This window comes from Salmo salar, chromosome ssa18, assembly GCF_905237065.1.
Source record: "Salmo salar chromosome ssa18, Ssal_v3.1, whole genome shotgun sequence".
NCBI classification, from domain to species: domain Eukaryota; kingdom Metazoa; phylum Chordata; class Actinopteri; order Salmoniformes; family Salmonidae; genus Salmo; species Salmo salar.
In genome coordinates, this window is record NC_059459.1 from 15,738,638 (window position 1) to 15,754,241 (window position 15,604).

At 43.6% G+C, this 15,604-nt stretch overlaps 1 protein-coding gene across 2 annotated transcripts in view; it reads left to right on the forward strand.

Moving 5' to 3' along the window:
• Positions 1–15,604, forward strand: part of ttc27 (tetratricopeptide repeat domain 27) — a 135,648-nt gene that overhangs the window by 25,234 nt on the left and 94,810 nt on the right. For both annotated transcript variants that reach the window (XM_014154511.2, XM_014154512.2), the window contains exon 5: positions 1,474–1,576. In XM_014154511.2, coding sequence (XP_014009986.1) covers positions 1,474–1,576 — 103 coding nt within the window. The remainder of the gene's footprint in view (positions 1–1,473; positions 1,577–15,604) is intronic.

Sequence of the window (15,604 nt, forward strand, 5' to 3'; positions counted from 1 at the left end):
TAAAGTCAAGAGAAGAAAAGGCCTGGAAGGAGGAGAGATGACTAGAAACGATTCGGTTGACCGTTTTATGTGTGGATTAATTGTCGGAGTAGAGGACCTTGTGCGTTTCAGGTAAAATACAACTCAATGTTTATATCCCAGGACAAATTAGCTAGCAACAGCAAGCTAGCTAAATAGGACAAATTAGCTAGCAAGTGCAAGCTATCTAGCTAAATTGCCCTAAATGTTTAATGCTTTTCGACCTGTCCCCAAATTAATATAATTGGTTCAGAGTTTATTTTGATATTTTAACCTGCGTGTCGTGATCGCGTTTGGTGTGGGGGGGACAAAATACATTTATGCACGATGGCGCACGTGCGCAGCCAGTTTGGGTTCCGTGTAAGGCATGTAACTTACACACTTCCCTTCAGCAGGTTAAGTCACCTGTAAATATTTTACAGCCGTAATGGCTAAATAGTAGTTATTTAACTCCATATTGGCTGCCCTTGAGTTTCAGAAGCTCACCACCACATCCTAAGATCAAAAGAAGGCTGTTTTAGTGTTACATTTGCCTACATATTATAACATGCTGAAAGAATGTGTGGTTTGATAAGAAATATTCTAACTACAAGATCCATTCTAGAGATCATACTATTAAAGTTTGATGCACACACACACACACACACACACACACACACACACACAAACGTACACTTACCCTTGGAGTTCAGCGGCTGTCTAACTCGAAGGCACGCTATCCATTGCCCCCTTCACCCCTCCATCCCCCTGTACGTTCTTATTATCACCCAGGTTCTCCACCTCTCCCAACCCAGTCATCAAGAGAGGAGAAGAGGGGGCTGTGATGTTCATCTGCATATCACCCTCCTCTGAGACGGCAGTGTGTGTGCCCGTGTGTGTCAGGAGAATATTGATTCAGGGAGGCAGACGATTAACGCACCATACGACGACACGGTCGGGATAGCCGGCCTCGTGCATCGCAAATGAGAAAGATGTCCTCCCTGAAACGCAAATGGGCTTTTTACATGGTTCACTACCTTTGGCCATGCGAGAGAGAAGGGATGGGGGAGAGAAACGCGTACATGGCTTGGAGCTGTTATTTTCCCTGCCACTATGTGTTTTGGTCAGAGATGAAAAAAGAGGGAGTTGGCAATTTTTTGGGCTGGGTCAGCATCACTTACTCTCTAACATTCTTTTGATATGTAGGGTCTTAGTGGGTTGTCATATGTGTTCAGTTGGTTCAGACACTAGTACTGTAGTTATTTATTTACTTGTAGTATTTAGTTACTATTATTTACTATAGTTATTTAGTTGTGACCTTTATGTATTGGGCCGTTGGTACAAAAGCGCTCACACTCTCCCATGCTCTTTCATTTACCCGTTTGTTGTTCCACTTACCTTCTCTCCCACACACACACACACACACACACTCGCTCACTAACTTGTTTCTGTTTTCTATGTTCCGCGTGTGTGCAGCTGCTGCCTTGGTGGACCCTGCGCTACGTGAGCCTACACCAGCAGGTCTTGGAGGAGCGCTCTCCTCAGCTCCTCAGCCTGGCCCAAAGCAGCATAGAGAAAGGTCAGAGGTCAACTTGTTCATGCACCTTCTGGATGTTTGCCTTGATTGTCATAATTCAATGAAGATGATATAAGCACTTATGTGCATTGTGTCGACCCTGAATTTGTCTGAACCGTCTCAGTGCTTCTCCTTTCAATAGGGCGCTTCCCCTTTAATTCCCAAATAAATAGCCAGCATCAGCTGCGCAAAAGTGGGGTTGTGATGGAGACGTGAATGAGGATGTGTTCAACCCTCAGTTCCGAAGCTTCTCTCTTCCGTTTGTGGTGTTGCAGTTAAAAGTGTGCTTTGTGTAGCCTAATAGCAAGTTTACCCAGGATCGGATCCACTCTTTGCGTCCGTGGGCTACACCTCTCCGTTGTTCTTCGTGGCCTTTCTCCGCTGGAGATCTGTCGGCGAATTGGCTTGTCTGACTGACCGACTGACTACAACCTTTTTGTATACAGTATTTCATTTGTTTTGGTGTGATGTATACCGTGATGATTTATGTAGTTAAGTGTAAGTGAGGACGTATTAAGATGTGATACGCTTTATAGTTGTGTGGTAAAATATTTGTTATTTTGATTGTATGATTGATACTGGGTTTACGCTACACTGGTATGAACGGACAAATATTGCATGACTAAGGTCACTTGAGTTCCCTGAACTTGTTTACCGGGCTGGACTCTTTAGGCCCGAGGTACAGGACATTTCTGGAGGAACCAGAGCTCTTTAAAGCTCATTATTGTTATATTGTTGTGTGTGTGTGATCATTTATGTTGTTAATACAACCCACGCAAAAGAATACAGTTGTTTTTGAAGTTCTTTCCAATGTTTTAAGGGCTTATGAAAAGTGTATTTCCATCCTGACTTTTACATGAGTCCTTTGTATTGGTGTAGACTTGACGGACCAGATGGGACTCATTCCCTCCCAAACCAAAAGGAGAAACCAATATTTTCTCTGGTAGGCACAACCTACCTGGCACCTCTATAAACGATAACCTCAAGTCAAAACCGTTACATAAAAAAATGGCACCCCAGATGGGACCTCAACATTGAGAAATAACCAAAGCAAATCTTTTGTGTGGAATTAAAATAATGGATTCACCCCAAGAAAATGTGCTCATCCATATCATACCTGTCAATGGGAATACACAGGGCCAGTCTGACCATCGAGCCGACAATACAAATCATAATGTTAATGGAGTTGATTTGGGCCAGAGCCCTGGGAATCTGAAGGCTCGGTCTGGACCACAGGCCACAGGAGGTCTAACCAGTTACTCCCTTATTGACATGGATCTGTGTGGAAGAACTGAGCTAGCCCTCCCTCTGAAGCCCAACCTTCCTCCATTGTCTGGTTTATCTCCAGAGGTTGTAGTCTTACAACTTCAAGGTGACATCCTTGATATTCGTTGGACTCAACAACATCTCCAAACTCTAATCCACCATAAATTCAAATGTCTGAGTGAAGAGCAACAACAAGAGTGCCATGGAATTCACACTGTACCACCATGGGGTGCTATGCTATCCATTACTTTGACCATAGAAGGCATGAAGTAAACGTTTTTGTGGGTTAGAAAGAAATGGGGATGAATCACATGTTGAAATGTGTTTTCATTAGAATTGAAGTATTGAGCAAATGTAATACTTAAGACCAAAAGTAAATGATAAGAGTAAGCCAACTACTTACATTTTTCTGCATGGCAACTAATAGTATCCCAAAGCGCCAACATTGTTTCCACACAGAATGTTTGTGTTGCACTTGACTGCATGAAAACGAATGTATTTAATATATACAGTGAGTATACAAAACATTAAGAACACCTGCTCTTTCCATGACAGACTGACCAGGTGAATCCGGAACTCAATATTAGGAAGGTGTTCCTTTTGTTTGGTATACTCAGTGTATATACTCGTGCGTATTTGCAATCCAGTGTCATATATTAACCTAGGCTTATCTAAAATGCTAGGTGAAAGGTATATTTATCTCACTTTGCCCATCACCTTTGTGTGTGTGTGGGCAGAGTGTGGCAGGGGATGAGCTCATGTCTGTTGTGTCAGATTTAAACTGGGCATCGCTCCTCTGAATAGGAGTCTTATTTCATTTGCAGTGATATTGTGCTGGGTGGGTGAGGACGGCCGGGTTGGTTTTCCTCCAAAAGGACTTACATGGAACACAAACCGGCTGCGCGCGTGCGTTATCATGCATACATTTATCTTGTCCCCCCCCACACCAAACGCGATCACGACACGCAGGTTAAAATATCAAAACAAACTCTTAACCAATTATATTAATTTGGGGACAGGTCGAAAAGCATTAAACATTTATGGCACTTTAGCTAGTTAGTTTGTCCTATTTAGCTAGCTTGCTGTTGCTAGCTAATTTGTCCTGGGATATAAACATTGAGTTGTTATTTTACCTGAAACGCACAAAGTCCTCTACTCCGACAATTAATCCACACATAAAACGGTCAACCGAATTGTTTCTAGTCATCTCTCCTCCTTCCAGGTTATTTCTTCTCTTGACTTTATATTGCGATTTGGCAAACATTCATAATTTAGGTGCATTACCGCCACTGACGTCGTTCGTCTTTGTCACCCACGTGGGTATAACCAATGAGGAGATGGCACGTGGGTACCTGCTTCTATAAACCAATGAGATGGGAAAGGCAGGACTTGAATTGGGATCTGCATCAGAAATATAACTGACATCTTTTTTAGCGCTTGGTGACAGACGTTCGTTGGCGGGCGCGAGCAGTGTGGGTGCAATAATTGAATAACAGATTTCTACATTTATTTTGCAACGCGAGCGCACATGACGCGAGCGGTGTATTCAGCCTGTTAAAGGAGTCCACTTAAGGAAAACTCAGCTGTAAGCACATTTTATTCCCTTTATCTCTGGACCACCACTACACAGGACTCCCGATTAGGCCTTACTAGAATAGATAGCCTACACGTTGTGCAGGACAGGAGACGAGTACATTAAGAACTTGATTAATAGTGTGATGGTTCAGAGAAGCTCCTAAAAATATCCCCCTCAGATTAAAACTCAGATGACGTATAGCAAGCTGTTACCTTGACCAATCTGTAGGCCTAAATCTTTTGTCCATTGACGCAGTGCTATAATTTGGGATGCCACCCCCCCCAAAAAAAAAAATCTTAGTCGTAATGTTAAAAGGTGTTGTCCGTATATAGACACACCCTATGTGTTTATATAAAATCAACTATACAGTGCATTCAGGAAGTATTCAGACCCCCTGACTTTTTCCACAATTTGTTACATTACAGCCTTATTCTAAAATGGATTAAATAACACAAATGTCCTCATCAATCTACACACAATACCCCATAATGACAAAGCGAAAAAAGGTTTGTAGACATTTTTTCACATTTATTAAAAAAACAGAACTACCTTACTTACCTAAGTGATGAGACTTGAAATTATTTCCATTGATAATCATTCTAAAACTTGATTGGAGTCCACCTGTGGTAAATTCAATTGATTTGACATGATTTGGAAAGGCACACACCTGTCTATATAAGGTCCCACAGTTGACAATGCATGTCAGAGCAAAAACCAAGCCATGAGGTCGACAGATCTAGGGAAGGGTACCAAAAAATGTCTGTAGCATTGAAGGTCCCCAAGAATACAGTGGCCTCCATTCTTAAATGGAAGAAGTTTAGAACCATCAAGACTCTTCCTAGAGCTGGCCGATCTGAGCAATCGGGGGAGAAGGGCCTTCATCAGGGAGATGACCAGGAATCCGATGGTCACTCTGATAGCTCCAGAGTTCCTCTGTGGAGATGGAAGAACCTTCCTGAAGGACAACCATTTCCGCAGCACTTCGCCAATCAGGCCTTTATGGTGGAGTGGCCACTCCACAGTAAAAGGCACATGACAGCCCAGGTTGGTGTTTGCCAAAAGGCACCTAAAGGACTCAGACCATGAGAAGCTTGTTTCTCTGGTCAGATGAAACCTAGATTGAACTCTGGCCTGAATGCCAAGAGTCACGTCTGGAGGAAATCTGGCACCATCCCTACTGTGAAGCATGGTGATGACGGCATCATTTGTGGGGATATTTTTCAGCAGCAGGGACTGGGAGATTGGTCAGGATCGAGGGAAAGATGAGCAAAGTAATGTACAGAGAGATCCTTGATGAAAACCTGCTCCAGAGCGCTCAGGACCTCAGACTGGGGGGAAGGTTCACATTCTAACAGGACAACGACCCTAAGCATACAGCCAAGACAACGCAGGAGTGACTTCGGGACAAGTCTCTGAATGGCCGGCCCAGCCAGAACCCGGATTTGAACCCTATCAAGCATCTCTGGAGAGACCTGAAAATATCTGTGCAGCGACGCTTCCATCCAACCTGAAAGAGCTTGAGAGGATTTGCACAGGTGTGCCAAGCTTGTAGCGTCATACCCAAGAAGACTCGAGGCTGTAATCACTGCCAAAGGTGCTACAAAAAAGTACTGAGTAAAGGGTCTGAATACTTATGTAAATGTGATATCAGTTTTTTTTATTTGTAATACATTTTCGAAAATTTCTACAAACCTGTTTTTGCTTTGTCATTATGGGGTATTGTGTGTAGATTGATGGGGGAAAAACTATTTAATCAATTTTAAAATAAGGCTGTAACGTAACAATGTGGAAAATTAAGTGGTCTGAATACTTTCCGAATGTTGTATGTAGGCTAATGAGCTTGTCTAATGCTTTAAACACACTTTGATTAAAATAATTAAGCTTTCAAGTGACTCGAGGGAGCCAGACATCAAGATAACCAGGGAAAAAATATGTTTTCCCGACCCTCACCCTTGCTGCTGGCCTTAAAGTCTACCGTTAAGCTCCTGAAGTTGCCGGTAATAGGCAACCTTTTCCATTTGGAGTGCCATTGCTACCGATCTGCGTGCCAGGTATGATTTTCTTATGCACAGTTTCGTGGAACAGTTTCATATAAATTATAAAGGTTTCATATCTCAATCATTATCATGTGGTTAATAAAAAATCTAAAATTAGCTTCTTGCCATTACCAACTATTTTTATTTAACTAGGCAAGCCAGTTAAGAACAAATTCTTGTTTTACTGTGACGGCCTACCCCAGCCAAACCCTCTAACCCGGACGACGCTGGTCCTATTCTGCGCCAGTGAGGGCCCTAAGTTTCCTGCTACTGTGAGATCCAGACAGACACAGCTGTAGACTATTTGCACAAATTATAATAAGTAATCAGGTAGGCATATTATTACTCTCCCTGTGAGTGGTAATCAAAGGAGAGCTGGAAAGATTTTTCAAATGGGATACATTGAGGAACTATTGTCATTCTCGATGATGTAATAAGACTTTATTTGCTTGCTGTTTGAGGTGAAGAAAAAATTACTTTGAGAAGCTCCACAGCTCATTAGTGGTGGTGAGTTAAGACAATCAGAAATACTATCAGATCCCCAAATTGGCACATTTCTGGGCCAACGTTTGCGTGCAGGCCAGGTAGCCTAGTTCTACTTCTATGCGTAATCAGGTGTGGGTCCTTACTCAACTTTGACTGGAGCGCTACAAACAAAAGATAATTCATGAATTGACAAATCAAATGGATTGAAATAAACCAGAACGCATTCCTTACAAGTGTAGCATTTGGTTGTTCGGTCCGCAAACATCGTGGCCACTCTGAAAATGAGAACAGTAAAAGACTGTAATAATAATATATTAAATACATTAACAGAAATTACCCTTACCAAATGAACATTGTAGATTAGAATGGTGAATTTACTACTGGTGTGCCATCTCCGCGGCCTCTGCAATGGATTAGTCCACTGAGACAGGCATGATTTAGACAGTTGTCTTGTGTGCATAAAAAAATTATAGTTATAATATACAGTACCAGTCAAAAGTTTGGACACCTACTCATTCAAGGGTTTCTCTTTATTTTTTAATATTGTCTACATTGTAAATACTGAAAACATCAACTATGAAATGACACATATGGAATCATGTAGTAACCAAAAAAGTGTTAATTTAAATTTAACAGGTGTGCCTTGTTGTGGAATTTATTTCCTTAATGCGTTTGAGCCAATCAGTTGTTGTGACAGGGTCGGTATACAGAAGATAGCCCTATTTGGTAAAAGACCAAGTCCATATTATGGCAGGAACAGATCAAATAAGCAAAGAGAAATTACAGTCCATTATTTTAAGACATGGTCAGTCAATTTGGAACATTTCAAGAACTTTGAACGTTTCTTCAAGTGCAATAGCAAAAACCATCAAGCGCTATGATGAAACTGGCTCTCATGAGGACCACCACAGGAAAGGAAGATCCAGAGTTACCTCTGCTGCAGAGGATAAGTTTATTAGAGTTACCAGCCTCAGAAATTGCAGCCCAAATAAATGCTTCAGAGTTCAATTTCTGCTAAGAAACAACTGCTAAAGGACACCAATAAGAAGAGACTTGCTTGGGCCAAGAAACACGAGCAATGGACATTAGACCGGTGGAAATCAGTCCTTTTGGTCTGATGAGTCCAAATTCGAGATTTTTGGCTCTGACAGATGTGTCTTTGTGAGATGCAGAGTAGGTGAACGGATGATATCCGTATGTGGTTCCCACCGTGAAGTATGGAGGAGGAGGTGTGATGGTGTGGGGGTGCCTTGCTGGTGACACTGTCTGTGATTTATTTAAAATTCAAGGCACACTTAACCAGCATGGCTACCACAGCATTCTGCAGCGATACGCCAGTTACATTAAGTGCAAACCAGATGTGTTATTGTCCTGTTGAAAAGCAAATGATATCCCAACACACCTCCAGGCTGTGTAAGGGCTATTTGACCAAGAAGGAGAGTGATGGAATGCTGCATCAGATGACCTGGCCTCCACAATAACCCGACTTCAACCCAATTGAGATGGTTTGGGCTGAGTTGGACCGCAGAGTGAAGGGCAAGCAGCCAACAAGTGCTCAGCAACCAGGTGAGGCTGGTTGAGAGAATGCCAAGAGTGCGCAAATCTGTTATCAAGGCAGAGGGTGGCTACTTTGCAGAATCTAAAACATTAATTGTATTGATTTGTTTTACCCATTTTTGGTTACTACATAATTCCATATGTGTTATTTCAGTTTTGATATTTTCAGTATTTACAATCTGCGTAAAATGTAGAAAATATTAAAACATAGAGAAACCCTTGAATGGGTAGGTGTCCAAACTTTTTACTGGTACTGTGTATATATATTTGCGACTTCTCTACAAGAGAAATCTTGGTCGACCAACAGCCTATCGACCAAAACAATCGACCATTTGACTAAAGGGGGTCAGCCCTAGTTATAATGTAATGCATGTAACTCTGCTTGAGTAGCAATTTTTATTGAAAGATTATGTAGTTATGATATGACTGAATACCTGCATCATGATATTGATGGCTGACTTTACCTTGAGACATCCTAGAGAACATGACAGGTTTGCGAAGCATGCCTGCTATAGAAGGACATGTTGACATTCAACACCCAACAAGTCCATGGTGGAGACACCACCGTTGACGCCGAGCTGAGACATTTTACTTTTCTACAGACTCTGCCATTCTGTTATTTCCCCTCATCAGAATGGGGGAATAAGTGCTGTTTCAACAGAAAAGAGCACGTTAGCTCCATTTTTGATCCAGACCCCTAATATGAGCAATTTATTAATTCTCTCCCCATCTCTCACTGCTCTTAATCACTTTAGGGAGATTTGGAGTGTGGCTGGCTTTGCCACAGAGGTATAATAGCATTTCAACGCAGCAGGGCTCATGTCAGCATTGACACATCCTCTGCGCTTCATATCCCTCTTAAAGATGACATCCCTTCCTCAAACTGACAGCCGACAAAGCACTAACCTTTTTGTTCTCCCCCACTGTTCAGTTTGGAATCAGAAAGAGACCGTTTGACTGGGAAATTTGCCAACCAAGGCCGTAACAGGGAGGCTGCTGGTGTTTTTCCTTTTTAGACAGTTCTGCAATGTGATGCCTTCATTGGCTCTTGAACAGAGATTGTTTAGTCTGTCTGAGTTTTCAGACTGTTGGTGGTGAAATTGCCACTAGATTATCCCTGGCTCCCTCTCTGCTGTGTCTGGCACATTGGATTTGTAATTTCGCATTGAATTGCAGTGTAGGAACAGGTAGTCCTATTAATCGTTGAAGAGGCAGGGAACCATACAAATATAAAATGATTAAACCCAGAATGAGTAATCTGATTTGGGAATGAATTGAGATCTCTTTGAGAAAGGATTAAAATATACTCTGCTGAATAGATCTTTTGGAGTCTTGACTTCAGAGAACACTGCACAAGCTAACCAATCAATTGCCCCGTCTTTTGTGAGAGCTAGTCATCTATTGATTGTTACCTCAGGAAGGGCACCAAAAGCATTTGACTTGATACCATGGGTGTAATCAGTACTCCAAACAGTTGCCAAACTGTCCGGTTTTGCAATGGAAACTGGTGTTTCTATTGGACAGGTTCAGCAAATGGGGGGAGCTACCTGAATCTGTCCAATAAACTAAATTTTTCATTGCAAAACAGAATGAGTAATGATTACACCCATGAAAGTGAGGGGAAAAGGTGAAGTTAATGTGCTCCACTTATCTATTTTCAAGAGTTCACTTAAAGGAAAGATTTACCTATTTTGAATGTTACATCGTTTTTGTTAGTCTCTGAGCGATGTATATCAAGCAGGCTGATATACAGCCGGTATGAGTTTAGCATCATATGCAAAATGGGTGAATCTTTCCTTTAAAACCTCATAAGGATCCGCCCCCTTTTTTCAAATTTTTCCTAAAATGACATACCCAAATCTAACTGCCTGTAGCTCAGGACTGAAGCAATGATATGCATATTATTGGTACCATTTGAAAGTAAACACTGAAGTTTGTGGAAATGTGAAAGGAATGTAGGAGAATATAACACAATAGATCTGGTGAAAGATAAGAAAAAGCCAACAGTTCTTTTTTTTGTACTGTCTTTGAAATGTGAGAGGGGCCATAATGTATTGTTCCAGCCCAGGTGCAATTTAGATTTTGGCCACTAGATGGCAGCAGTGCATGTGCAAAGTTTTAGACTGATCCAATGAACCATTGCATTTCATTTCAAAATGTATCAAGACTGCCCAAATGTGGCTAATTTGTTTATTAATTACTTTATGTTCAAAACTGTGCACTCTCCTCAAACAATAGTATGGTATTCTTTCACTGTAAAACGCACTGTAAGTTGGACAGTGCAGTTAGATAACAAGAATTTAAGATTTCTGCCAATATCAGATATGTCTTGGTCCTAGGAAGTTTTCTTGTTACTTACAACCTCAAGCTAATCGCATTAGCCTACGTTAGCTCAACCGTCCCGTGGTCCTAGGGGCTTTAGTAATGGTCTCTATTTCCAAAATGAATATGTCAAATGTTTATTAAATTGAAGAACTGATCATTTGTTCAATGCAGAAAACACACCTGTTCATTTATCCTGATATAGTACACATTGGTCTATTCACATCAATTAAGTAATAGGCCTACCTGACCTCTTGGAACGATAGTATTCCGTAAATATAACTTAATAACGAGTAATGTTGGAGGGCACAGGGTTATTTCATTATAGCCTATGTTTTGTATCTAGCCTATTTTGAGAACTTAGACTGACAATTTCTTTCAACTGGGAAGGTTATTTTATCTAGCTGCAGGGACCGAGGGCCTCTGTGTGGAGTGGAATCTGTGATTTGTTAAGTGTGGTTGGAGGCGCTGGGTTTTCCACCCGGGGCAACGGGGAGAGACATTCGTCTAGCTTTAATGGGGCATCTGGGAAAGTGGTTCGCCTCGTTGGCCTGCTCTTGGGAGAGGCGGCGACAAGCCCCATCCTTAGTCCTGGAAGAGGAGCCATGGCATCTGTCCTCCCGCTCAACACTTTAACTGGGCGGAGAGAGGGATAGGGAAAGATGGCGGGAAGAGTAGAAATGAAGAGGGGGGTAGACAAACAAATTGAGGAATGCATAGAAACGGGAATGGAGCGACAAATGGAACATATTCGATCCCTGCTACAGATGGAACTCTGAGATGTCTCGCCTCTGAATCACAGGCAGAGAGGCACATGATCCATTACCATTCAACCTTGTAGCTACGTCGCTGTAAATCCAAGTCAGACGGTGGCCGCGTTCTACATGGCCATTCTGCAGAGCTGGTTTGGGTTGAGGATTATACCTGTATCCATCTATGACCCCCGTGTTTCCCTCTGTATTAGGACCTGCGTTTGCATGAAAACTCCTGTTTGACTACTGAGGGGCCTGACCGCCGCTGTATGACTCATACTGACAGGGGCATGGAAGGGAGGGAGTGAGGGAATTGGGTAGGCGGAGGAGGGAAACATCAGCTTCGTTGAAGTTGCTCTCTCCCCCACCTGGAGGATGAAGTCAGTCAGCCTGCCTGTGGAACTCCAGTCTGGCTCTGATCTAATCAGAACCTAGGAGAGACGCCAGCAAGATGGATCAGCCCTGCCTCAGCCTGCACCCAGGGCTCTGTGTGGGCTGAGGCACCAGGGCATGCTGGTGGGAGTGGGGCATCTAAACATTGGTACTGGTGCCAGGCAGCCCGCCCCCTCAATGGCTTTTGTGAGCAGTGCAGCGAAAGCCCTAATTTCCTCAACAATGGGAGGTAGCCCTAGGTGTATTGAGGAGAATGGTACCGGTCTTTTTAGGTTGGCACACTGCAGCAAGCCCCCACCTCTCCCGCATGGAGTTATAATGGTGGATGAGAAGAGGCACTGGTACTGAATATAGCACTGGCTCTTGTAGTGAGTAGCAGAGTATTGGGATACTCGGACAGTGTGATACATCCTGTCAGTTTGACTGTCATAGAAGTCGTTTTTTCCTTGTCTGACACAACACACCGTCTTAACGTCTTGTCTATATGCGCTCAATGTTCCAGCACAAACAAGGAAAGAAGGATAACAGCAGATGAACACAGTGGCCGGGGTTGTGTGGAAAAACCCAAGCTGCTGCGCTGACACCTCCAGTGCCCAGCCAGATCTATGCATCAACACAGCGAGGGTTGAAATCTGCTCCAGTTTGAGAGGTCGCCAGGTGCTGCTGGGGGAACTGCTGCTGGGCCACTGCACCCAGGAGGGAGTTGCTGATGCCAGTCCTGCTGCCAAACACGTTGCTTTAATGTTAGGGAAATGTTATGTTTGCCTGTGAGCAGCTCTGCTGAGGTTTTCGCATAAAGAAGGGGATGTCAGATTCTGAAAGCAATCTATCACAATATTTTCTCTCACAAAGGGAATTATGTACCGCCATATTTAATTTTAATTTAAAAAAATTGTTCACTGAGACGTTTGCTAATGGTCATAGTGCATGTTATAAAAATCCAAGTCCTCTGTATTCTCCCAAGTGATGGTTGATTGAGCATGACTAAAACACCTGACACCTAACACGTGACACAAACACAGGTGTTGGTTCTCCTGCGCTTTGCACCTCTCGCTCTTGACAGATTGAGTGCCCAAAGCCCCCGATGTTGTGTGAACTGTGAAGAAATGACTTGGCTTGGTTGTTGTGCTATTCTCTTTTGCCCTCTGTGGTGGGTATATTGACTGCTCTGTCCTTATCACTCACTTTCACCGCAGTGGTGGGCAACAAATCACTGGTGAAACACATGACATATTATCTATTGTTTATGTATAAAGGAGTATGTCGTTGATGAATTGGTTTAGCCAGGGTGCACAAGAGTTTTCCTCTCTTACTGCATCTGACATTTCAGTCATTTAGCAGACGCTCTTATCCAGAGTGACTTAGTGCATCCATCTTTAGATACCTTTGTATATATAGTGTAGCTTTGTGGACACCTCTTAAAATTTGTGGATATGGCCATTTCAGCCACACCCATTGCTGGCAGGTGTATAAAATCGAGCACACAGCCATGTAATCGCCATAGACAAACATTGTCTGTAGAACGGTCTTACTCAAGAGCTCAGTGACGTTCAACGTGGCACCATCATAGGATGCCGCCTTTCTAACAAGTCAGTTCATCACATTTCTGCCCTGCTAGAGCTGACCCGGACAACAGTATGTGCTGTTATTGTGACGTGGAAGCGTCTAGGAGCAACAATGGCTCAGCCGCAAGGTGGTAGGCCACACATGCTCACAGAACGGGACCGCCGAGTGCTGAAGCGTGTAGTGCGTAAAAATCATCTGTCCTTGGTTGCAACACTCCCTACCGAGTTCCAAACTGCCCCTGGAAGCAACATCAGCACAAGAACTGTTTGTTGGGAGTTTCATGAAATGGGTTTCCATGGCTGAGCAGCCGCACACAAGCCTAAGATCACCATGCGCAAGGCCTTCATCTGGCAGTCCGGCGGACAATTCTGTGTTTGGCGGATGCCAGGTGTACGCTACCTGCCTGAATGCAGTGCCAACTTTGAAGTTTGGTGGAGGAGGAATAATGGTGTGGGGCTGTTTTTCATGGTTTGGGATAGGCCCCTTAGCTCCAGTGAAGGGAGATCTTAACACTACAGCATACAATGACATTCTAGACAATTCTGTGCTTCCAACAGTTTGGGGAAGGCACTTTTTCTTGTTTCAGCAATGCCCACGTGCACAATGGCCATGTGCACCATACAGAAATGGTTTGAAAAACTCTGTGTGGAAGAACCTCAACCCCATCAAACACCTTTGGGATGAATTGGAACGCCGACCTTGAGCCAGGCCTAATCGCCCAACATCAGTGCCCGACGTCACTAATGCTCTTGTGGCTGAATGGAAACAAGTCCCTGCATCAATGTTCCAACATCTAGTGGAAAGCCTTCCCAGAAGAGTAGAGGCTGATAGCAGCAAAGGGAGGACCATCTCCATATTAATGCCCATGGTTTTGGAATGAGATGTTCGATGAGCAGGTGTCCCCACACTTTTTTGGTCATGTAGTGTAGGTGAGACAACCACATATCACAGGCATAGTAAGTACACTTTTCCTCAAAGTAGTTATCAGCAAAGTCAAAGCTAGGAAAGGGGGGAGTGGGGTGGGTGGGATCAGTTCACATTGCTGCTCCGTAGGTAAGCACCATGATCTTGTAGTGGATGCGAGCTTTGACTGGAAGCCAGAGGAGTGTGCGGAGGAACGGGGTGACATAGGAGAACATGGGAAGGTTGAAACCAGGCGGGCTGCAGCGTTCTGGATAAGGTACAGGGGTTTGACGGCACAAGCGGGGAGCCCAGCCAATAACAAGTTGCAGTAGTCCAGATGGGACATGGCATGTGCCTGGATTAGGACCTGTGCCGCTTCCTGTGTGACGTAGGGTCATGCTCTACGGATGTTGTGGAGCATAAACCTGCAGGATCGAGTCATTGCTTTGATGTTTGCAGAGAACAACAGGGTGTTGTCCAGTGTCACACCAAGGTTCTTTGCACACTCGGAGGGCGACGTTGTGGAGTTGTCAACCGTGACGGAGAAGTTTTTTAGCGGGTAGGCCTTCCACGAGAGGAAGAGCAGTTTCGTCTTGTCGAGGTTGAGCATGAGGTGGTGGACCAACATCCAAGCGGAGATATGAGTCGAATGTATCAAGGAGTCAAGCTAATTGAGTAACTCTCCAAGGGCACCTGGTGGGCGATAGATGACAACAATATTAAGCTTGAGTGTACAAGTGACATTGACGGCATGGAATTCAATGAGCAGATGGGCAGGTGAGAGAATCTCCAGTTAGGAGAAATGAGTAGCATTGTGCCACCACCTCGACGGCCAGAAAACGTAGTCAGATGGAGAGCAGCTGGAGTAGCAGTGTTCTCTGGGGTGATCCATGTCATCAGGGCCACAAAGTCAAGGGATTGAGCAGCATATACAATTGAAGAAATAGTGGGAATGAGACTAAAGGGAATCCCTCTTGAAATCAATTTTCTGTTTCACCTTCCCCTTCGTTTCAGGGTGGTTTGAGCTCATTACGTCCACTTGTTTGCCCATTGGTTTATCCTATTGTATAGACCTGCTACTAGGTCAGTAGTCGCAGACCACGGTTTAAGGTTGTGTTGCTTAATTAAAGTTCACCTCTGCTTTCTACGTGGGTTCACTTTTTTGTGTGTGTGT